Genomic DNA, 26,137 nt, shown 5'->3' on the forward strand with positions numbered 1-26,137 from the left:
GGTTACTGATTCCAGGTCATGGGTGGCTGCCATGGAAACAGTACTTTATCCCCTGTCAAATGAAACAGCTGAAAAAGCAGAGAGTTTGAATCTCATTGGGTGCTTATCCTCCAGCTTCTGAGGTTCTCAGTCCGGTATCACAAACGTGCCAACTGTACACTACACACAAGTTCATAGTCCACCAAAGGAAACAACACTTTTGGAAGCATCTTCCAGCTGAACTGCTTTGAAGTCCAAACAGGTGCTACGAAGGTATAACCACCAAAGCACACTATATACAAATTAAATTAACAATCTCTTTTCATATATAGGATTTAATGGTTCAAAAGAAAATTACCTACTACATAAAGTCATACATTTTCTCAGAGGATTCTGCTATCATTTTACAGTTTATTATGACTAATTCTTTAAATTTTGGAATTTGGAGTAGGATATTCAGCCCCTTTTATACCTTTCAATAAGATAAAGGCTGATCTTCTACTTTACTGCCACCTTCCTACTTTAACCTCTTATCTCTTGATTCCTTTAATACCTAATAATCTATTTATCTCCTTCTTGAATGTACACAATTGATGCCTAACAGCTCTCTTAGGTAGTGAATTCCAAAGATTCACTAAGCCTTAGATGAAGAAATTTCTTGTCCTGATTGGACGATCCCCTATTCTGAGACAGTGGTCCCTGGTTCTAATCACCCCAGACATGGGAAACATCCTGTGCATCTGTCCTATCCAGTCTCATAAGAAATTTTGTTTCATCTCAATAAAATCACCTCTCATTCTTCCAATATTCTCTGTAGTGTAGACCCAGTCTGCTTCATCTCTCCCTCACACGATCAACACCTCCCACCAACCTACCTCAATTGTTGAATCAACCTGGTGAATGTTGCTGCATTCCCTCAATCATAAGCATATCTTTCCTAGTTTAGGTGACCAGACCTTTACAGAATATTTCCAGATGGGATTTCATCAGGACTCTGTATAATTGGAGCACATTGGCTTGACTCATCATTCAAATGCTCTTTGCAACAAAAGTCTAGATACCGATTATCTTTCTGCTCATGCTGAACCATGTGATTCACAGGCAAGGCCTTGAACACCCAACACCTTATAATCTCATTATTTAAAAAAAACATTCACAGTTCAGCTTTGACTTAAAGTGGATGACCCTCGCTCTTTTCTGCATGTTATAGAGTTAGAGATACAGCACAGAAACAGATCCCTCAGCCTAATGATTCCCCACCAACCACCCATTAACACTAATCCTTCATTAATCCCATTTTTTTTTTTATTCCCCCCACGTTCTCCCAATGCCCTTGCCCATTCATTTAACTTATCAATATCCTATTGTAACCTTCTCACAACTTACATTGCCACTCAACATCAGCAGCAGCAAACTTGGATATATTACACTTGATTCCTCAAGCAAATCACTGATAGAAACTGAACAGCTAGGGCTTCAACACTGATCTTTGTGACAACTCGCTGCTCAGCCTCTCAACCCAAAATTGACCATTTATTCTCTTAAGGTTTCAATTATTTTTATCCTAATATCACAGTATAGGACAGACCCTTGGGTGCACCAAGTCTATGCAGACCAGCGAGCACCCAGTTACAGTGAACCTATACTAACCCCATTTTATTCTCTGCACATTCCAATCATCCCAGATTCTACCACTCACCTTCCAAGTAGGGGTAATTTACAGTGGATAATTAACCTACCAACCCACGTGTCTTTGGGATATAGGAGGAAACTAGAGCACTCGAGAGAAAACGCAAACTCAACACAGACAGCAGAGGTTAGGAATGAACCCAGATCGATGGAGCTGTGAAGCAGCAGCTCAGTTAGCTGTGCTGCTGTGACTCCATGATTACTTGCTAGCACTTGCAAAGATCCCAATACCTGCAGAAACAACAGCACTTGTAAAATGATATGGCTCTCCAAATGAAGAACAAACCATCTTTTCTGGGTAAGAAGCTTACAGCAAGCTAATTGGCATTTTCAATCATTTAAGTATCAATTAGTGCAGCTGAGCCACAAAGCAAAACTGTCAACAAATTAAAACCCAGTTAGCTAAAGTGGAATTTTTAAAATGGGTCATAACTGATATTCATTTCAAAGCCACAAATCACTTACGCATTTATCTGCGTTACATATTGCTTCATTTCCTTCAGAGAGATTTCCAGTTTATTAAAAAGTTGGAAGAAAGAGTCCTGAGTCTCCATGTCTTCCGGCTTCAATAGATTGCTCAAGCCTCCACTTTCTTGAATCAGCTCTCCATTTTGTTGGTTTGATAATTCATCTGGATCCAGTCGTTGACCTGTTTCTCCATCTTCCCCAATGAAACATTTCCATAGCGGTGCTGCCATGGTGGTGGTGATGTGCCGAGTGTAGTTCATGGGATTTATAATGCCTGTAAGCAAAACTGACATTTCAATGATGTACACCAATCAATTACTTTGATAACAATGAAAATACTACTGACTTGACCCAAAATGTCAACTGTCTATTTCCCTCCATAGATGCTGCCTGACCCACTGAGTTCCTCCAGCAATTTGTGTGTGTTGCTCCAGATTCCAGCATCAGCAGAATCTCTCATCTTCGTACCACTGAACATTACACATTTTTGAGATGCTGAAGAAATGGGTGAAAAATGGCTGAAATTAAGCACCCATTGTTACCAACAGTGAAGCACTGAACTATCTTGAGGGTCAAATTTCTCATGTCTGGGTCAACCAGCCAGTTATAGCTAGATAGATCACAGAATCCAACTTCAGGGAGGGAAATCAGTGCAACTTCCATTTACCAACCCAAACTAGGCTTATAACACCATGGGAAAGTCCAAAGCTTGTGAAGTGAAAGAAAGACCACAAAATAGCCTCTGCCTCACAAAAACCTGCTATCTTATGTCAAACACATTTTTGGATAACAAAATCTGACCAATGACATGATATGAAGGCAAGTCTGCCAGTCATTTCTGGGCTGCATTGTTGCACTCTTAGCAGATGAAATTTACAGTGTAATCACCATCATGGTAGAAATTTAGAGAAAGTGTCCTTTACTTTCAGGCCAAAGAAAAAAAAGGCAAGATTTCTTTTAATCAACATATCTTCGGCTGTGCAGCAGGAAAATAATTGCTGAGACACTATGGCTCTGAAAAATTACTTCTAAAAATATGGATCTTTATTCACTGAGGAAATTAACATCACAGAATGAAAACAGCTTGGTTTTTAGTTTTGTTTTTCTCTTCTGGCATTCTTGACTGTGATGGGCAAACACCACCTCAACCACCACCCTCGCCACTCCCCCCTACCCCACCCCACGCAGAAGCCAATTCCTCAAACTGTGGTGCAAGGGAGAGAGTACCTGATTGCTAGGAAACACCACTGACAAGCTGTTAACTGTATTCATGGATCCAGGTTATAAAGACAGGAACAAAGACAGCTATCCAACCCCTAGTCTATTTTGTCATTAAGGTCATCGTTGATCTGTGAACCAATTCAATATATAAAACATTTCTACACATTCGCTAATACTTCTATTAATCAATTTTTAAGTCTGATTAAAAAGTGTAAAAATTGACAAACCAATAATCACCATTTTCAGAAGAATTGTAAATAGTTTTCTCTTTGAGGGTTAGGTAAATATTGCTGTTTCTTTGGTTTCATGAAGGCCCAATAACATTGTTTCAAGCAGAAAAATGGGTAGGTATGGATGGGACATAGATGGGAAAGAGTTTGCAGCACTTATTTTCTGAAGAAATGAATCCATCCTCTCAAAAGGTTCAGCGGATAAGTTTTTCGCAATCAGTGCCATGCAAAAGACTCAGTGTATATTCCCAATTTTGTTGCAATAACCAACAGCTCTGGCAGCCGTGGGCTTGTGAAAGTTGTGCGAGATTTTTGGTTGGGTTTTTCAGGTGGGCCCTGCTACAAAAGAACTTAGGTGTGTGGAGAAGATGGGATCAGTCTTAATGAGCAAACATTTTTTGACTTGGCCTAAACATGAAGAATTCAGATTTGTGTTGGCACCAGAGATTTGTCAGCATCTGTAGAACTACAGCATACATCTAAACCTCTTACAACCAGTATGGCAAAATTTAACAGGAGCTTTATATAAATGTTTTCAATTAAGCGAGAATTGATCCTAAATTGACACTGAACTTCAAACTTCAGTCACTTCTTAAATACCTTGATCTTGCTCCAAGCCAAGGAAAGAATTTTTTTTCGACCAAAACGTATACTGAAAGATCTTCCAAGAGAGGTAGTACTTTTTGGACAGGATACTTCCATTACATTGACATGACAATTGGTTGGACAAAAATCAGTTCATTTAACAGGTGTAACTTGGTTGAAGCTTGCTTGAAGGAAGGCCATGCTCTGCTTTTCAATTCCTGGGCAAACTACAGATAACCACAATTCAACAAACACATTTATGAAAATTCAACTGTTTGCAAAATTTAAAAAGTACAAGTTACAGAGTGTCGAGTGCTTCCACTTTAAGAACAGTATGTACATACCAAAGAAATTTTAAACTGATGTAATGCAGGGAACTCATAGAAGGGTGGGGTGAAGTGGGGAGGATGAAGAAATAGGAAATGAAGCTATTGCTCTGGATTTTGCCATCAGCAGCTATGCGACAGGTGACCCTATAAGAAAGATCTAATAAGCTAAGGCAAAAACAGGAAGTGCTGGAAATACTCAGCAGGTCAGACAGAATCTGGCAAACTGTGGTGTGGATTTCCCTTTACTCAATGCTAACTTCATTCTGGTAACAGTCAGAGACCTTTTCATGTTTAGCAAACAGAGGTGTCATCAAACAAGCATAGCAACCAAACATTATCACTAACAGTGAACCAGGACAAATAAAGCACCAATTTTAACCATTTTACCAAGAGTGAAAGGCAGCATACTGGACATAGCTACAGTTTCTTCATATTATGAGCAGGGATAGAGATTCACTGCTAACTATGTGCAGCAACAGTTTCAATTACTTGTGAAAATCTCAGTTAATTTCATGCATATCTATACCATTTTACTGCAGGTGGCAACAAAAAGATTTCTTACCCTCACACAATATCTTCTTCAAGGAGATAACCAAGAGGGTAGGGTAGTGGATGTTATCTATGTGGACTTTAGCAAGGCTTTGACAAGGTCCCTCATGGCAGGCTGGCCTGGAAGGTTAGATTGCATTGTATCCAAGAGGACAGAGTGGATTGGATCATAATTGGCTCAGTGATAGGAAGCAGAGGGTGATGGGCGAGGGTTGTTTCTCAGACTGGAGGCCTGTGTCTAGCGGTGTGCCACAGTGCTGGGATGTTTGCAACTTACATAAACAACTTGTATGTGACTGTACAAGGCATGACAGGTAAGTTCGCAGATGATACCAAAATAGGTGTTGTTGTAGATGGTGTAGAAGGTTTTGAAAAATTACAGGGGGATCTTGATCAGCCAGGTATGTGGGCTGAGGATTGGCAAATAGCTTTCAATCCAGATAAATAAGGTATTGCATTTTGGGAGATCAAACCAGGGTAGGACTTATACAGCGAATGGTAGGGCCCTGGGGAGTGTTAGGGAACAGAGGAACCTAAGAGCGCAAATGCATAATTCGCTGAAAGCGGCATCACAGGTAAATAGGGGATGATGATGATATTTGGCACGCTGGCATTCAATCAGGGCATTGAGTATAAGAGTTGGGAAGTTATGAACATTGGTGAGGCCACCCTTGGAGTATTGTGTACACTTTTGGTCACCCTGTAATAGGAACGATGTTATTAAACTAGAAAGAGTACAGAAAAAATTTACCAGGATATTGCCTGGACTTGGGGTAAAGAGTTACAAGGAGAGGTTGCATAGACTATGCCTTTATTCCTGGAATGTAGGAGATTGAGGGGTGACTTGATGGAGGTATATAAGATCATGAGGGGCATAGACAGGGTGAAAGCGCAGTCTTTTTCCCAGGAAGAGGATGCTAAAAACAAGAGGGCTTAGGTTTAAGATCAGAGGTGAGAGATTTAAAAAGGGACATCAGGGGCAGCTTCTTCACACAAGGGGTGGTGCGTATTTGGAATGAGCTGCCAGAAACAGTAATTGAGGTGGGCACATTAGCAACGTTTAAATGCCATCCAGATAAGTACATGGATAGGAGGGGCTTAGAGGGCTATGGGCCAAACACAGGCAGATGGGACTAGTTCGCTGGGCAACACCATTGACATGGATGAGTTGGGCCAAAGGGCCTGTTTCCATGCTGCGTGACTTTATAATTTGGAGACTGGATTTGAACTTAGTTACAAAATCAAATCAACAGATATCATAATCATAACGGAAGACTGGGACCATGCCATATAGCACACTATTGTGGAGGACGAGCCAAATTGCAAGGGCATTATTGAGCAGAGCTGGAAACAAAGTCAAACATGTAACTAGATCCAAGTGAATTACGCAAAGCTCAACTCTCATCTGGATCACTAAATTGCAATTTTCATGGCAAAATGGATTGAATCATGCAATGTGATCCTCAAACCATTGGTAAAAATCCTATAATCCGTGAAATGTGAAACAAAATTTGATTTAAAACCAATTAAAAATTAGTGATTTACTCAGAATGTGGATTGTAAGCTAACATGAGAAGCACTGTTATTAGAAACTAGTTAGCAAGTATTGGATCCCAGCAAATCAAATTCTTGATCAAATACAAAAAACTAAAACAAATGCAAGTTGCTGTTTAACACTGCTTAAAATATTATCTTTAATAGAAGCACAATATTTTTCTTTATAACAGTTTCCACAAACCTATACTATAATACGGATAACTTCATCCAAAGAGAATTCCCTCACGAGTGTGATTTAATTCGTTGGATTCCACAAGTACACAAGCAGATTTGTACCTTGAGTATTTGGCAATTCGCGTGCCAATAGTGTCGAGCTTGCTTTACACAGATGCGGAATTCGAACTGAGGCTTAAAGATCATAGAATTTCTGGAAGGTTATCAATCCTCTGCAATTTTTTATAAACTGACGATCATCTGCCGCTAAAGCTTCTAAAATCTGACAAAAAGAGGCAATGTTAGTTCATGAGGACTTTTGAATGAGAAAATTAAGCATAAAAAATTCTGTTAAAATATCCACTGATCTAGAACTGTATTGCTTTGCTTACAGTTTGTTCACGTCTGTTCAACCCTACCCTTATTTCTTCTTAAATACAAAGCAAGTGCCCAAATGTTATCCAAATCAAAAGATAGCTTTTTTATTATAAAAGTTGCCAGCTGCAAGATAAACATGATCTGGTCATTAGGGCAGAAAATGGCACATTCAATTTAAGTGATTTAAGGAAGGTGAGCTAATGCCTTTGGGAGGCACAAGGCAGCAAGGGAATACACGAGAACTAGTAGGACATTGAGTGGAGTGGAACAACACAGGGACCTTTGGCATGCCTGCTTACACTGACTCTTAAAAGGTAGCAAGAAAGGTCAGCAAGGTGGCTAACGAGAAAAGGCATTTAGATTGCTGTTCTTTACCAACTAAACAAAGGATAACGACATAATGCAGGCAAATGGAGTTAGTGTAGATGTACAAAAACCAGGGGGTTTCAATTTAAAGTACCATTGGAAGGATGAGGAGAAGAAATGAGGAAAGACCTTTTTTTAAGACTCAGAATATGGGTGGGGTCTGGAACTCCCTGACTTAAAGGATTGTAGACAGAAATCCTCAACATATTCAAACAGTACTTTGATGTCTATTTGAAGAGACATAACGCTGCAATGCCACAGATAGTGCTGGAGGGTGAGATTAGACAGTGTAGTTCTTCCCTCACCAGTATCCCCACACCACCCCCTCCCAAAAACCCTTACTGATACTGACAAATGGGCCAAATGGCCACCTCCTGTGTTGTAAATTTTCTACAACTTTAAGTTGGCACACAATTGAGCTTCCATTTCATATACTGCGCGACATCACACGTGCATTGATGATTAACGTCCCTATGATTATTGATGGAATAACTTTCACTGAAGTCTCAAAGGTAATGATATACATGCAGTCTCACAAAATACAACACAATCTGACAAACCTATCAGGTCCATCCATCCATTTTCCTCTCCATTATCAGAGCCAAACCCTGCACGTGACGATGCACTAAGCTAACCAGACAGGCAATGTTAATCTCGTTAAAGGTTGGGGCCTCATGCAGTTTGGTACTTTTGCTCATATTTGGCACAGCAAGTCTATAGTGCAAGAAAAAATCAGGAAATCAGGAAAACCCTGCAAGCAGGTGAAGAAAAAAATTCAAAGGGATTTCAGAGAGAGAAGTGGTCGAAGAAAACTTTGATTTTAATTCTAATTGTAGTCAATGAACTTGCACTGGTAATGTTTCGTAATATTGCCATCAGTCAAATTCCCCTCATTAACCAACAGCATTACCGACAGACTCCATGTTACTGGTAATAGTAAGTCTGATATCAAACTGTAACTAGTGTTAATGCTATGACTCATCAATTGATTCTGAAATGGCAGCCAAAATCCACTCTACAATATACAAGGACTCAGCACACTTGCCAATGGGCACATTTTTCTCAATTCAGTTTGGTACCAACATTTCTGAACCACTTTGATTTGGATTTAAAACAGAATTTAAAAAAAGAGTTGGCTTCCAGTAACCTGAACTCTATGCCCTCCCTCCACCAAGCTCCCACTTGTTTCTCCATCATTTGGCAAATCTTCCAGGGTGGTCACCACTAGGTGGGGGCAGCTCTGTAAAATGGCAAATTTTGAACTTTATCAATTGTAAATGATTTATTCCTTTACGAAAACAGTAGCATCTCTTTAGTAACAATTTATCACCAACCAGTGAAGTTTGACTTGTACAGGTCCCTCAGAGTATTAGATTGTATTCAATAATAAAGTGAAGATTTTCCAAATACAATCATTCCTCAGTACCACAGGCAGGAAGCCAATCCCTAGTCCATTGTACTAAACATGCTATAAGTTGGTGACAGCATATTGTACATAGTCTTTTAAATCAAAGACACAGCGGCATAGCTGGCAGAGCTCCTCCTCACAGAACCAGCAACCTGGGTTCAATCTTGACCTTCAAAGGTGTCCATGTGGAGATTACATGTTCTCCCTCTGACTGTGTGGGTTTCTTCTGAATGCTCTGTGTTCCTCCCACTTCCCAATGACAGAGGTTAATATGTTAAATAGCCAATTAAAGTTGCCCCTAATGTGTGAGCAAGTGATAGGAATCTGGGGCACGTTGATAAGAATGTAGGAAGAAGACATTGAGATCAGTGGAAGTGGGTGATTGACAGTTGACATGCAGTCATTGGGATGAAATGGTCCTGTTTCAGTACAATAAATGACTCCTAATGAATACTGGAGGTTAGAATACAATTCACTGCTGTCAGTATATGGTGTGTTGGCACTACCTATAGGAAATGAGTTTCTCAGCACATCTCTAGAAGAACCAGTGGTGTAATTTAGAGATGGTCTTGGCTAATAATTGGAAAATAAAATCAGTATTTTACAATATTACACAAGAACTGGGATTTAAAGGGTTAATTGAATAAACTGTACCTTTGCAGTTAAATTGAAGCATCCCTTGGGCTCCATCATTTTTTCCTTGACGTGACATTTGATTCCTGCAGTGCTGACGTATTCATAGATAACGCCGTGCTCCAGATGCACGTTATCCACAGTCATGCTGACTTGAGAGGTAGTCCCATCAGTACTCAAATGCAAGTCTGCAAGGTTTGAAAAGTGATTACTCCTCAAAAGTGGAATGAAAATTAGCCTCAATTATTCACTTGTTAGATTAATTATGCATAATAAACAGACTTATTATTTTGAATTAAACCTCGTCATTCACTGACAGAGGTCAGTATATACTATGTCACCAGAAGGCCAAATAAATTTACAGAATTATTCAAGCCAACTAAATTTTCTGTATTTAGTTTCTGATTGTTTACAGGAGATTTCTCACACAAGCCAAGACCACATCATATGGTCATGGAGTTAAAAGGATTTGAAAACAAGCCAGTCAGCCTGGAGACAATTAATCCAAGAATTTTATCTCGAACATTTCCTCAAACATATACATAAACAGCAAGTTGTTTGTGAAGCACACTGGAGACAACTTGAGATTGTGATAAGATCATTAACCACGTTCTTCCTTTTCTAACAACCTGTACTCAAGAGATGGGGTGGGGTAGGGGGAAGGATGGAAATAGAAGATGAGTACAATTTAAGATTATTGCAAAGTGGCAAATAGTTGGTGGATTTAAAGGGCATCATGGCTAAAAAAGTGTGGTGGCAATGGTTGTTCAAAATAAAAATGAGACTCAGTAAGGTAGAGGAGAAAAACCATCTCCCGTGATGGGAATATGGAAATCAAGAGGCCATAATCTCAAAGTTAGAGGTAGCAGACAAATTAGAAACTACATATTTAGAAGTAGAATAGCAAAGCAATGCTTCACATTAAAGACAGGGTAAACTTGGAACTCCCTTTCCAACACACTGGATACTGGGCCAACTTAAAAGCAAGGCTGTTAAGTTTTTGCCAGGTAAAGTTATCAAGGACTTGAAACATACAAGATTTAGAATAAAGAGCAAGGCATTTGCCTGGTTTTGCTCAGAAATATTGGCAAATCCATCAACATTTCTCGTGCAGCTCTGAACAATTTTGTATTTTCTGCAAGCAAATGTTGAAGTCCCAAAGTCTGAGCCACAAATACTTTGACCATGATTGAACACTGTGCTCTACACTAATGTCCAGAAACAGGTTGGACCTGGCACAGCATGTGCTCTGCCATTCACTTCAATGGCAGGGAATGACTACAAGAGTGGCTACAATGGTAAGGCTGAGTTAAACAGATAATTTTAAAATAATTAAGTAATTCAGTGTTTTTTTATTAAAAGGCTGTTATTCAAATATTTTTCAAAATTACTTAAATATGTAAAACTGCAGTCAGCTTCGATTAGACTGCTGGTGTGCAGAGATCTGGACTGGGGGGGGGGGGGGTTGGTAATTCATCTGACTAATTCTGTTTCTATTGAAAAACGTTTTTTTTAAAAAAAATGTGAGCTTGTTTTGGCCCATCAACAAGTTCGCATCACAGCAAAGAAAACCTTGCCACTGTGTAGGGCCTTATCTTGAGGGATCCAAGTGACTCTTCACCATCATATTGCAGCTGTCCAGAGCACCCCAGTTATGGACAGAGTTCACTCAGAAGTCAACACTAAAATCTTGGGCTGACTGCAAATTCTGGACAATCATAAATAGTTAGTACGGCGCAGCCATTGCTTATTTGAACAGGTGAACATGTTCACAACACTAGTTGTACATTCCTTTTCCCATGAAATCTATTTCCCTGATCACCAGCACTTTTGAGATGATCGTTTCAGGATGTTACAATTAAAAACGTCCAGAGATTGCCTGCACATTGCTGACCCAACACAATTAATGCCAAGAATGAAAATAAGCATTAAAAATTCACTTCCCTGGTATCTATAAAACACTGACTTTGATTTATTCAACTGCTTATTGTTTAAGAATATTCTAGGATTCTGAGATACCAAAGGGCGTTATAAAACATTAAATACATCAGGAGGACAAATACGTAACACGTAACTGCAAAGTTAATGAAAGCTTGAAAAGAATGCGTTCTAGGAAGTTAGAAACCATTCTAAATATCAGGATTGCCTCTGTGTATCAAAATGGAAATCTCATAATGGAAATTAGCAAATTGGTGCAGCTCGCAAAAGACAGGATCATGCAGTAGTGAGAACAGTTACTGCCTCACAGCTCCAATGACTCGGCTTCAATCCCAACTTTGAGTCCTGTCTGTGTGGAGTTTGCATGCTCTCCCTATGAATGTGCAGATCTCCTTTGGGTGCTCTGGTTTCCTCCCGCACCCTAAAGATGTGCGAGTTGGTAGGTTAATTGGCTACTGTAAATTGCCCCTTGTGTGTAGATGAGTGGTGGAATCTGAGGAAAATTGATGGGAATGAGAAAATGGGAATATGTCAGATTAGTGTAAATTGGTGGCTGATAGTCAGAAGGACTCAATGGGCCAAATGGCTTTTTACTGTGCTGGATTCTTCTATGACCGCGTCTCTCCTCCCTCCCCCTACCACTTCCCCCCACATAAATTTAAGCTATTGCAAATGAATGTAGTTTCTTAATGGACAGAAACCAAGGGCCAATTCTGAATGGATTGGAATATGCTCAACAGTAAAAGATAATTAGCATGGAAACATGCCCCAAACTAAAACAAACAACATTAAAATTCTCATTTTATTTTAAGGAAGTTCATACTTCCCTCCCCCATTCTAGGCTGCACTGCATGAATTGATTTTAAAGGAATGCTAATTTAGAAAAAATTCTGATGAAAAACAGGACTCCTTGAAAATGAAAGCAGCTTGAGTTTGAGTACTTATTATGAAAGTTACAGTAAAATCTGTCACAGGTAAATGAATGGTCTCCTAAAAGCAGAAGTTCAAAGAACACGAAATAAGCCTCACACCATGACGATAAAACACCCATTAATTTTCTAGCACGATTTTGTTTTAAAACTCATCACTGTTAGCACAAACCTCCCGATACACCAGCCTTGCAATCCAACATGCTTAAGATGTGTTGTTTCATCCCTCTGAGTTTCACCAAGTTGTGGCCATTAGCAGCCACAGGCAAGAGCCACACTAAACATGTGACCAACAATGCAACCATGTTTCTTGTCTTGGTGCAGATGAAAAATGAAGATGTTTACTGTCTTCCTTTTCAGAATGTTTGTAAATGGCCAAAAAAACTCAAAAGCCACTTTGAAGATGCTTGATATTTCATACTGCAGGTCACACCAATTCTAATACCTGGGGAACTGAACTCTGTCTTGGTAAATTTCCACCAGCTTGATATACATTCGTTTACATAACATGACTTCTAAGTAGCACTCATACTTCTGAGATTATTTGTGTAAATTAGGCAAAATGAAATACCGCATTAGCTTGCTTTTCTCCCCCTTACATTTTCGACTTTGTGGTTGTATAAATACCACTTGGAATTAAAGGAAATGGGCCATAAATTATGCTAAGCTGACAAATCTAAGAACTTTAAACCTAACAGACTGGGGTTTAGAACAAATCGGCATTGGCATCAATTTTAGTGAAATCTTCACTGGAATTAACCACAGCATACCCGCCTCCTGTCTGCTCTCGCCAATGTGATCAAGTATTTTCGTTTGATTAGTTGAGACATCTAACAGCTTATCGTGCAGTGATAAATCAGAAATACTGTCAAGACAATCCGTTTCGGCCTTTGTCTGTGCTGCCTCTTCATCCACATCTTCAACTGTTCTATAAATCCAGGTTCCAGATACTTTTCTCTTGAACATGGAAGAAGGGCAAAAATGCATTAGGATTGTTGAACTGCTTTCATCTGAGCAAATTATTTTTAAAGAAGAGCTGACAAAATAAATTTAAAACAAAACAATTTGTTTTAGTTTTCATTGCTTAGTGAAGTATGTATTTGCTTGTATTCGAACTTTTCACACAACTAATTAAGTGACAATGAATTGAAGTTCAATCTGGAGAAGTGTGAAGTGATATACTTTGGAAGATCAAACTTGAAGGCAGAGTACAAGGTAATGGCAGGATTTTAAGCAGTGTGGATGGAACATAGAGATCTTGGAGTCCAAGTCCAGAGATCCTCAAAGTTGCTGCACAAGTTGATAGAGTGATTAAGGCGGCACATGGCATTCTGGCCTTCATTAGTCAGGGGAATGAATTCAAAAGCCATGAGGTAATGTTGCAGCTCTACAAACCTCTGGTTAGACCACACTTAGAGAACTGCGTTTATTCTGGTCGCCTCATTATCGGAAGGATGTGGAAGCTTTAGAGAGGGTGCTGAGGAGATTTACCAGGATGCTGTCTGGATTTGAGAACATGTCCTACGAGGAAAGTGGAAAGGTTGACCAAACTAGGGCTTTTCTCTTTGGAGCGAAGGACAAAAGGCAACTTGCTAGAGGTGTATAAGATTATGAGAGGTATCGATAGAATGGACAGCCAACACCTTTTTCCCAGGGTGGCAGTAGCCAAATACCAGAGGACATCCACTTAAGCTGAGTGGAGCAAAGTTTAGGGGAGGTGTCAGAGGTAAGTTTTCTACACAGAGAGTGGTGGGTGCCTGGAATGCATTGCCGGGGTGGTGGTAGAGACTGATAAAATAGGAGCATTTAAAAGACTCTTGAATAGGCAAATGGATGTACGAAAAATGGGGGGGGGGGTTATGGGCTGACGAAAGAGTTAGATCGATTGTGGGGCAGGTTTACATAGGTCGGCACAACATAGTGGGCCAAAAGGCCCGCACTGTGCTGTACTGTTCCAATGTTCTACAAATAGTTTAAGTTTCCCCATTGAACTAGAGTTACAGTGAGAACAAGGTGAAATGAAAATATAAACCAAATAAATATTAACACTTGCTTTGTGCAAAAGGATTAAATATCTTTGTTTAGTCCACAAAAAATGAGTTCGTTTCCAGTGACAATGATAATGCTCAAACTAGTGCTTAAAAATGGATAAAAATCATTTATCATGATCAGGACAGAAGTAATTATCATTTACCAGGAAGCAATGCTAAAGTGCCTGATGGAGTAATAGCACAGTGTCCTTTATACCGAGATTAAAGAAACTGAAACATCCTGAAGCAAGCAATGGGAAATGAAAAAAAATAGAGAGACACAGAATGGATTAACATTCCATCAAATGCAGCAGATGCCCCATATGTGATCTGTCAGAGGCCATGAGGTTGGCATTCTACTAAAGGTGCTATGCAGACTTCGAAGTTTTGCTAATTATAACTCTGAGTACTCCAGAGAGACCAACAAAACCAGATGGTTTCCATTTTTGTGCACATGTTCTTTCAAACAAAAGTGGGATTAGGAAAAGCAACTTAATAAACGTCCAAAGGCACTCAAATAAACTAGTGATGTACGAAGTCAAGACACGTCTCATAATGAAACTGTCTCAAGTACATTCTTAAACAGTCGTGTAAAATTGGCAAAATGCTAATCTTTATCATGGTCCTCATACATTTCACTACACACTTTAACTGTGTAGTTAGTGATTGGAAAGATTAAATTCAAATGCCTCAATGCAAAGTAATTGTGATGTGCATTATCAGTACATTCTTAAGTGGAAGGCATCGGTAATTCTGGAACAAATTCAGTCTGTGGTCTGGCAATCCTACTTTGCACCAACATATGGCCTCTGAGAAGACAAGCAACACTGAACCCAGGTCAGTGATCCCCACCAGCACCAACAATCCAAACTTTCCATTTAGAAGCAGTATTCAGAATAGATTAATTTTCAAACGGTCATATCCAAGTAGACAGTATCCTAACCAAGCTACATTTTCCCATTTCCTAAATCATTGTTAAACCAAAATCAGAACACTACTTAACAAATATGACTGAAGTGAATTACCAGAGGTACTGCTGTGATTCAGGGACCTGGCCCATTAACGTATTCTCAAAGCAGCACTGAAAGGCAATTAAGCTAACATGGCTAGTATTACTCACATCCTTTTTATCAATAATGAAAAGCAAAAATAAAGTGGAAACATCATGGTAAAGCTGGAAAACACTAATTTTACTATGACACCACTGGAATTTCAATACAATACTGCCTTTAAATTCATCAGAATTATATTTTTCAGGAACGCTCAATTCATTATATCCTCTGCATCAATGAAGGGGAAGAATTACACTGATTGGGAGATGGTAAACAATTTTTTAATTTACTAAGGATGGTACACAATAACAAGACCAATTCATCACCAATTATGACAATGTTGCTTTGTGTTACTTACCGGCAAATGCTGTAGATTTTTCCTGCATGTTGTAAAGTGTTCAAGTACTGCAGTGTAGTTCTCTTTACTAACATTACCACCATTTACTTTCAAAATACACTGGCCAGGGAGAAGGCCAGCTGCTGCAGCCCCAGAGCCTGCAAGATAATCAGATTCACATTGTGGTAAACCATTTGCAGTTCAAAACTTTCAAAGCAACACAACTCTAGATTAGACATTGAAAGCGTTTGATTTGCTGCAAACTCAGCAAGTACCAGAGTTAGATGTCTCCAAAGCTTCACCGGTCAAAGTGCCAGTTCTCATCATTGGGCATATTGTTTAGTAAATAGGTTTATTTTAGTGGGATGGGGTACTGGAGCAGCCTTATGCAGATGTGGAATGTATGAGGATCATCAAAGTGACATAAATTACAGAAAATAGAACATTCAAATTGATGAGATGGTGAAAATAGGGCAGGAAAAAGGAAGTTCCTGAAAACAGAGGAACTCTCCTTGGACTCTGAAATAAATATCCATTTCAAGTATTTCACATTTAGTAGAATCAAGCAGACTTTACCCAGCTACCAACAGTAAACATATGAAATTGAATGTACAGGAATGCCGGTAGGGTATAATCCACTGATGAAAATATTAAGACACCTAGAATTATCTTTGTATACCAGTACACACAGACACACAATGAAGAAAGCACATAAATTCAAAATGCATCCAAATATGTCAATAAATAAATCCAGCTTTCACTGTATTCCACTTCCTTGATTTGCCTGGATTATGTCACATATATTCATAAAAAAAAAAGAGGGTTTAAGTCGATTAGTGTGTGAGAAGGAGATAGACAGAAATGAAAGGGTGGAAGAGACAAATATCTGCAATTTCTGACAAGATGGCATGACTGACTGCCTCATGACTGCTTGCTTCTTTAGCTTATGTGAAATCTTGCAAAGACAGATGGTTTATTCTATAAACTACCTGTACATTTTGTAAAACTATAAAAACAAAGCTGTTGGCAAGGAGAGGAATAGATATCTACTTCAAACTCCTCTGAGCCAGACTCAAATCAAGTGTCAGTAAAACATTGCTCCAAGAATGGTATTATTCTACATATTTCTTCAATTATTTTTTTTAAGTGTATGTTTTACATTTTAGCTGAAGAGCCTTGAAACATATGGTTTAAAGTCAATTGAACTGAGAATCCCAAAGTTCACCGTCTGATTTAAATAGCTCTTAACCTAATCATTGCCCCAATGTTGTTTGCTGCTCAGTATTGCAATTTCCTGCAGTATTTAAATGCACAAAGCTCTACAGGCGACCCCTGAATTACAGAGGGGGTGCATTCCTTGAAAAACATCCATATCATGATTTTCTATAAAGCAAAACCTCATTTCCCATTGAATCCCATGTTATACACGGTGAAGCACTCCTGCAAGATGTTTTTCTCTGAACAGTAATAATAAATACTGTAGCTGCTGTTTCACGGTAGGGCTGGGGCAGGGGCGGGGGTGGGTTGGGGTGGGGAGTGAGGTACTTGAGATTTGCTTTGGAAACTGAAAAGGTGATCTCTTAAGCGGCCTACAGCTGCTTTTGGAGACACAAGCAACTGCAGATGCTCATCACCTCTCAGCCTTCAGTTTGAATGGAGCAATAAACTCTTAAATGCATATCAAATATAGGTAAGATAGTTAATGATTTAACTCACAACAAGTAACACCCCTTCAACTATTCAAGGAACTGTGGTGCTTCTAAGTAACCTGCCAATTAAACCAATCTATTTGGGCTTAAACAACCAACAGCTGTCAATAATGAAGGATTTTAAAGATGAGCTGTTGAGAAAAGAGGAGCTGATGTAACCTGGTGAAAAGAGGAACGATGCGAATTTGTGCAGGTAAAAATAGGAATCCAGATAACCTGCAATTTATGGAAGACTGCATGATACAGCATTGGAAGTGTGGCACAGTGACATGGAAGATAACAGGAGATGGGGCAAGAGGAATGGGAAGAACAAGGCAACCTGAGAAGTAACTGGTCTCAAGTGGCCTTGGACTCAAGGTCAATCTTCCATTCCTTCAGAAGAGACACACTTGCCCTTCCACAATCAGCTTTAAAGTAACAACCAAAAAAACACATTAATATATTTTTGCCAAAAGATATGCCAATGCACAAAGTAGAAATATAATTAGAAATAAATCAAACTGAGGCAAAGAATACATTGAGGACCTCTCACCACTGCAATAAAAACAGATCTTATGACAGGTCTTGGACCGGAAACATTAACTCAGTTTTCCTTTCCACAGATGATACCTGACCTGCTGACTGCTTCCAGCATTTTCTGTTTTTATTTTAAATGTCCAGCCTATTCACATTTCTCCATCACTGCACTATTCTTGCCTCTTAAGGCCCTCAAAAAACCCAAGTCCTTATGCTTCCTCATAGCTCTTTCATTGACTTGGCACATAACTATCACTACTATGAAACTAGATTTTTCTTAACCAAACCTATTACCCATTTCTTGGCTACATGAAATCTTTGCCCCCGGAGAAATCAATAACTCAAAGAGTTGTTTCTCCCTATATCAGAACTGACAAGACAATTACTAGAAGTGGATTAGCAAAGTGAGCATGTAATAAATGCGTACCTTAGATATTTTAATTATTAATCATAGTCTACATTTCAATCAAATACATGTGTATCTGGAGCAGACTGCTCTGGGTGAACTCAAAACCTTGATAGAGTGTTTGGACAGGAATCTACAACTTCAGCTCTCTCACCTATTCACTATAATTTATACTGACAGCAATGTGGAGCTAATATTTGAGGATAACCATTTAAATAAATTGTTCTGGCAATCAGAATATATTCATCTCAAAATTACCAGCATCAGAAGCTTCCATAATGGTTTAACAAGTGAAAACTAACTTATTTTTCTTATTTTCAAAAACAGTGTACAAATAAATTTAATAATGGTTTGCATACGGAATATTGTTCTTTCTACAATCCTTCCTTTCAGTTGCGAAAACATCGAAAGAAAGTAGCAAGGTGTGGAACTGTGTGGACAGTACAAGCTAGAGAGTCTTGCTCATTACCATCAGAAAAAAAACTTAAATCAATAATTTGTTCAAACTAAAAAGATCTGCAACATTTTTCCCTCAAGTTTTTGCAACCGCACTAATGTTTCTGTTACTTCGGCACAGTCTTTCATTTTCCCAGTAATAAAATCCCGCTCACCTGCTTTCAATTATGCTATTTCTCTGCCAGTTCAAACTTCTTTCCCCCCTTGTTCAAAGAAAATTAAATTGCAGGTCACCACGCAAGCATTTGAAAGTTAAGGTTACTGTAACTGTAGAATTGTAAAAGTATCATGTTGAGATTTTTATTGAAGCTCTGAATGGAGGGTAATTGAGGTGATACTGGAAAGCTAGTATCTAATGTGGATTTTGAAAAAGCAGTATAGTACGTTGATACATCAGCATTGTATTTTGAAGACATCACAAATTGGTTACAGCACAGAAGGCCATTTGGTCCACAAAGACTATACTAGCTCTAAGAGCAATCCATCTCATCCCACTCTCGCCAACCTCTCTACATAGCCCTGAAGATTATTTCCTTTCAGATATTTAGCCAGGTCCAATTTGAATCTCCCTCCACTACAATTCTTGGAATCATATTCCAGGCACCAAACACATGGTATTTAAAAAAAAACCATGTCACTTTTGGTTCTTTTGCCAATGTCTACATCCCCAAGTTTTTGTTGCACCAGAAAGAAGCTTCTATCTATCTACTCTATCTATTCTGTACTTTATCTTAAATTCAACGAACTATGTACATATATTTCCATAATTGCAGTTCAAGTATCATGGCCCTCCTACCAAAATGAGTTAAATGTGAAGCCAATCTCTCTCTTGGCTGGGGTGTGTAAAACTAGTGTCAAAGTCACAAAGTAAGGGGTTGACCATTCAGGATGGAGAGGAGAAGAAAGTTTTTCCACAGAGGGTGATGAATCTTTGGAATTCTCTATCTAAGAGGCTCTGTCACTAAACATGTTCAAAAAAGAGATGCACAAATTTTTTGGGCACTAAGGGAATCAAGGTTTATGGAGTCATTGCAGCAAAGTCACACTGAGTTGAAGGATCAACCACAATCTTACTGAATGGTGAAGCAGACATGCAGGTCGAGTTGATCTACTCTTGCTTCTAGATTCATCCCCAAGTATGTCAATACTCCTTATGTACCCAAGCCATTAATACAGGTCATGAATTCTACTGTACACTTCCCCTCAGTCTGAAAACCTGACTTTGTTTTCTGTTACTTAACCAATTTTCTATCCATGCTATTATAGTCCCTTTTATTTCATGACCTTCAACGTTAATGACACATCTATTAAGTAGAACCTTATCAAATGCCTTTTGAAAGTTGATATCTAGAACATCAAATTTAGTCCCCTCATCGACCCTCTAACTTCATTAAAATGCCCCGATCAAGTTAAAACCATAGAACAATACAGCACAATACAGGCCCTTCGGCCCACCATGTTGTGCCGACCTTTAAACCACGCCTAAGACTATCTAACCCCTTCCTCCCACATATCCCCCTATTTAAAATTCCTCCATATGCTTATCTAACAATCTCTTGAACTTAACCAATGTATCTGCCTCCACCACCACCCCAGGCAGTGCATTCCATGCACCAAGCACTCTCTGGGTAAAAAAACCTCCCTCTGATATCTCCCTTGAACTTCCCACCCATTCCCTCTTGTATTGAGCATTGGTGCCCTGGGAAAGAGGCACTGGCTGTCTACTTTATCAATTCCTCAATATTTTGTATACCTCTTATCATGTCTCCCCTCATCATCCTCCTCTCCAAAGAGAGAAGCCCTAGCTCCCTTAGTCTCACCTCGTAATCCATACTCTCCAATCCAGGCAGCATCCTGGTAAATCTCCTCTGCACCCTTTCCAACGCCTCCACATCCTTCCTATAATGAGGCGACCAGAACTGGACACAGTACTCCAAGTGTGGTCTAACCAGAGTTTTGTAGAGCTGCATCATTACCTCGCAACTCAAACTCGATCCCATGACTTATGAATGCTAACACCCCATAAGCTTTCTTAACTACCCTATCCACCTGTGAGGCAACTTTCAGCGATCTGTGGATATGAACCCCCAGATCACTCTGCTCCTCCACACTACCCAGAATCCTGCTATTAACTTTGTACTCTGCCTTGGAATTGTGGTGGTCGATGCAAATATGATAGAGGTATTCAAGAGGCTCTTAGATAGTGCAGGAAATGGAGGGATATAGACATTGTGTCGGCAGAAGGGATTAGTTTAGTTGGGCATTTGATTACGAATTTAACTAGTTTGGCACAACATTGTGGGCCAAAGGGCCTGTTCCTGTGCTGTAATGTTCTAAGTTCTAAGTGTATACCACCTCACACTTCTCTGATTGAACTCCATCTGCCACTTCTCAGCCCAGCTCTGCATCCTATCAATATCCCTCTGCAAGCTTCCACAGTCCTCCACACTATCCACAACACCACCGACCTTTATGTCGTCTGCAAACTTGCTAACCCACCCTTCCAACCCCCTCATGCAAGTCATTAATAAAAATCACGAAAAGTAGAGGTCCCAGAACCGATCCTTGTGGGACACCGCTAGTCACAGCCCTCCAATCTGAATGCACTCCCTCCACCACAGCCTTCTGCTTTCTACAGGCAAGCCAATTCTGAATCCACAACGGCCAAGCCTCCCTGCATCCCATGCCCTCTGACCTTCTGAAGAAGCCTACCATGTGGAACCTTGTCAAACGCCTTACTAAAATCCATGTAGACCACATCCACTGCACTACTCTCATCAATCTGTCTGGTCAACTCCTCAAAGAACCCTATCAGGCTTGTGAGACATGATCTCCCCTTCAGAAAGCCATGCTGGCTGTCCCTAATCAGTCCATGATTCTCTAAATGCTCAGAGATCCTATCTCTTAGAATCCTTTCCAACAGCTTGCCCATCACAAGTTGGACAGACATGATTTGCCTTTATTCTGCTTTCTCTAACCAATCCAATGTGCAAATGACTGCTAGTTCCGTCCCCAGCTGATGTTTCTGAAACTCTACCCAGCAATGAGCATTACCCCAACCTGTTCTGTAGGTACTTTGTTTATACCTTACCCTCTTTAGAACAATGGTTTAACATTTGGAAATTCCAAATGTTTAAGCACCATGTGCAAATCTAGATAATATCTGGATTATCTAGATAAATCTGGAGAATTTGGCCAGTCGCTCTGCAATTTCTCCTTTGCTTCCCTCAGCAAACTAGGATGCATTCTACTTGGACCAGGTGATTCATCCTCGTTTAAGTAGTTAGTCTTGCTAGTACCTGCACTTCAGCTAGTTTTAGTCCGTCTGAATCATAGCTGCAATTTGTTTGCCAAGAGTACAACAGCATCTTCTTGCTTGGTGAAGATTGATGCAAATTTCTCATTTCATTTCTCAGCTGTGTCCTCTACCTCTATGACTATATTTCCTTTTTTATTCCGATTGATGCCCATCTCTCCTCTTAGAAGTTTAGTTGTCAGATGCCTACAGAGTGTTTTGATTCCCTCTTAATTTTGCTCAAGTCTTTCCTCATTTTCTCTCTTTGCCTCCCTCATTTGTTTTGTTTTTAAAATTTTCCTTTGAACTCGCTGTAGACAGACTCGTTCTCACTTTGTCTCAACAACTAGCATCTGTCTTAGGTCCTGGTTCCTGTTCTATTTTGGTGCTCTGGTTTAATTTATTGACCATTCTCCCTCATAATAATCTATCGAGAACGTAGCCAAACCATTTCCATCTTTAAAAGGCTGCCACTGTTCATTACAATTTTGGCTGCTAAGCATCAATTTCAGGGCAGTTCTTTTGTCATCCTGTTGAAAGAGTCCCTCCACAATTAAGTAATTTTACCTTGGAGTGGTCTATTTTCTTTCCATAGATATTCTAAACCTTGTATTATGATCACTGCTTCCTAGATCCTTCCCCACAACTCTTGTTCAATTTGGCTTGTCTCATTACCCAGAACATGGTTAATGACTGCCCAAGCGACAACCCCCCTCTCCCCCAAGTCAACTGTTAATGTGGAAAAGATAAAATCATGATCTCTAAAGGGGAACTGAGTGAGTAACATGTGCCTGTGCATTTCTTAGCTGTTGATTGAAGGCAATCAATATAAAGATTATGAAGAATCACTCCACCCATTTCCTTAGATGAAATCAACCTCATTTCATAGAAAGCAAAGAGCAAACAAACAAGAAATTCGGTAGTTACTTCACTTGCAAAGACACTCCAAGGAACGCTAGGTAAGCACAGGATATAGGTCAAAAAGATCTCCATGTGCCACATGGAGAGCGAGGGTGGACGTAAATGTTCCAGGAAAGCAACGATTCACCATGTACACATAGATTCTTCTCTTACGGCTCTCAGTAATAGAATCAGGAGTAGAGGAAAAGTCAAAAAGAGGGTTGCACGAAGACACATAGCAACTGTTCCTTAATTTAAAAACAAAAAAAAAACTGCAGATGCTGGAAATCTGAAATAAAAATAGAAAATACTGGAAATAACTCAGGCAGCATCTGTGGAACCAGAAACAGGATTAACATTCTATGACCTTACATGAACTGCTGTTTAATGTCTATTCAGAACTGCATCTAATCAATGGGAGGTTGTCACATTATATTTGGAGCGTGAGAAGGATAATGAATTTGCAAAGTAAGGCTCAAAAAGGATTTGAAATTTTGCACAAAGTCTTAGGTCAATAGAATGAAAGTCATAATTAATAGCTTTTCACCAGTTGATTGTTCTAAAGATTCAAAATGTACTGGGCATGAAACAACAATGCATTTCAGACTTGTCATATAACAGATATTGTAGTAGCCTGCTGGATATTTCTAAAGTGATATCACAGTTACGGTAATGTTCACATCATGCAATCTGATCTGAACCACCATCTGTGAGTCGAAATATCTTACCTTTCAGAACTGCATGAACAAATGGAGGAGCAGTGCCACGGATCTGGAAGTTCAGTCCTTCAGAGTCCGGAATTTTGATGATCCTAAATCAACAACACAAGCATGAGAGGGCTACACCCAGCTAGCTGATTTCAAATATATATTTTGTCAATAGAACTTTCTAACATTTCCAGGCAAATTATAATTCTGAATGTATCTCTTCGAGCTTCCCTACGTAACCTATTACCATGAGAATTCAAACAGGAAGATAAGTTGCAATCAGAATTGCATCACTCAAAGGATCTGAGCCATTAACAGCAGCTCATTAAAAAGTAATTGAAAGCTTTTAATGCCACAAGCTGTTTCAAGGCACAAGGTTTCAAAATCCAAACTCTCTTGAAAGTCCATTGTAAAAGTAGGGTGTCACAGTGTGTAAAAATATACCAACTGCAACAGTTTAAATGGTGATACTGACTGCAAGATGAAATAAGTGAAACAAGAATATTGAAGCTAAGGCTAGCATTTGAAATGGATTGTGACTTCAAAAGATTTTTTTAAAAAATCAGCAAATCAAATTGCAAGGAAACAAATGTTGTACCAGAACCCCTTGTTACATGATTTATGTATGCTGGAAAAAAAAATCTCCTTGCATTTCTGGAGGACTTTCTTGAAAATAAATTCACACACAACTTAAAAACAAGCAAAGAATGATCTACCACCAATCAAGTGCTTCCTTTTGGCCAAAGTGATTAAAAGGATGAAAATTGGACAACCTTTAATAAGGTTCAAAGCTTGATGTAATCAAACCCAGAACATCTGAAGTAGAAACAAAATTGATCTCAAGTTCAATTTCAGCAATATTTGCCAAGATTTAGCATAGAACTTTGATATACTTTGCTGTAGAAAATCCATGAACAACAACTATTGCTGCACAGCTCAAGTCCAGCTAAACATTCAAGTTTTAAGACTTAAATCTAAATTTTAAAATCCATTTGGTCTAATGTGCACAACATATTTGGCTTTTGGTAAGCTGATGCTGAAATTCAACAATTCATTGTGGTTTGGAAAATACTGCCAGAATATGGCATTAAACCAAACACAATGGCAGTTTTAGTAAGGTAACACTTCATTTTCTGGGTAATGGTGATAGAGGTTTTAAAAAAATTAATATCTAATTGCACCATCTATCATCTCGAGAGGATGTTTGACACAAACACCAAAGCAGAAACATACTTAAGCAGTCTCATTGTCAAGATTTGCATAAGAACAAAACCACAATTCAACAAAAACACTTAACCCAATCTTGCTTATCTAAATTGAACAGAAGAAAGTCAGATGGGTTACTAAAATTGAATGGTTGAAATGTGTGCCCTTTAAAGCACTATTTTCAGTAAGGTATGCTCTTAATATACCAACACCAGCCAACTAAAATGTATTTCTTCAGATCTTAACTTGGAAAGGAATGAGTTAATCAATGGCAGTAAGCATGGACTTAAGTTCCTGCCTGACAAACTTGATTGAATTTTCTGAAATAACTAGAAGGGTTGAGGGTGGTAGCACATTTAATGAAATTCACATGGAGTGCAGAAAGACATTTGATGAGCTCTCCTGTAGCAGACAAAAGAAAAACAGAAGCATATGGGATCCAAGGGGAGGTGGAGTTGGGATTAAAAACTGGCTCAGTGTTAGAAAGCAAAGAATAACAATTGACAGGTGTTTATATATAAAAGAAATCACTTTGGCTATCACGGATGCAATGCACTGAATGGCATCCCTCTATGTCGTCAACTTCTATAATTCTGAAAACTTACTCCCCATTATGTATTGCTCCCCTCAATAACCCATGAATAACTGGTTCATGGGTTATTGAGGGGAGCAATACAAAGGTTCCTAGCATCAAGGGATTCAGTGAGTGAGGTGATCAGATCTTAATTAATGCTGTCACTGTTTCCTTCTTGGAATGTCAAAACCATTTTATGAAAAGGCAGTCCTATTTTAGAAGGGCAGAGAATTAAGTCATTTCCAAAACTATGCCAAGACCAAGAGGAATATCTCACTGTATATTTGGAGGAATACCACACTGTAGATCAGAACATCTTGCTGCAGGCTATGGCTCAGAAGACGTGTTAAAATTGCCAAAAAATTATCTTGATTCAAGGTACAATGAATTACAACACCTTGAACTTTAAAATCTTGGTTCAAATCCTGAACTGAGCTGATAGAATGAAATTGTTCTTTGTATGGATGTAAAGCAAAACAAGAGTTCGTAAGGTTTGATGTCATGACAGACTGAAACAGTGGTAAATGCAGGTATTGA

The 26,137-nt window shown here is 39.1% G+C and overlaps 1 protein-coding gene across 1 annotated transcript in view; it reads right to left on the reverse strand.

The window, feature by feature from the left end:
- Positions 1–26,137, reverse strand: part of prex1 (phosphatidylinositol-3,4,5-trisphosphate-dependent Rac exchange factor 1) — a 167,461-nt gene that overhangs the window by 35,052 nt on the left and 106,272 nt on the right. Inside the window, 10 exon segments of the mRNA XM_052031374.1 lie at positions 2,134–2,410; positions 4,188–4,215; positions 4,218–4,327; positions 4,330–4,390; positions 6,874–6,929; positions 6,932–7,043; positions 9,567–9,733; positions 13,183–13,369; positions 15,853–15,989; positions 23,842–23,924. Of these exon segments, the coding sequence (XP_051887334.1) occupies positions 2,134–2,410; positions 4,188–4,215; positions 4,218–4,327; positions 4,330–4,390; positions 6,874–6,929; positions 6,932–7,043; positions 9,567–9,733; positions 13,183–13,369; positions 15,853–15,989; positions 23,842–23,924 (1,218 nt within the window).

This window comes from Pristis pectinata, chromosome 16, assembly GCF_009764475.1.
Source record: "Pristis pectinata isolate sPriPec2 chromosome 16, sPriPec2.1.pri, whole genome shotgun sequence".
In the NCBI taxonomy this organism is placed as follows: domain Eukaryota; kingdom Metazoa; phylum Chordata; class Chondrichthyes; order Rhinopristiformes; family Pristidae; genus Pristis; species Pristis pectinata.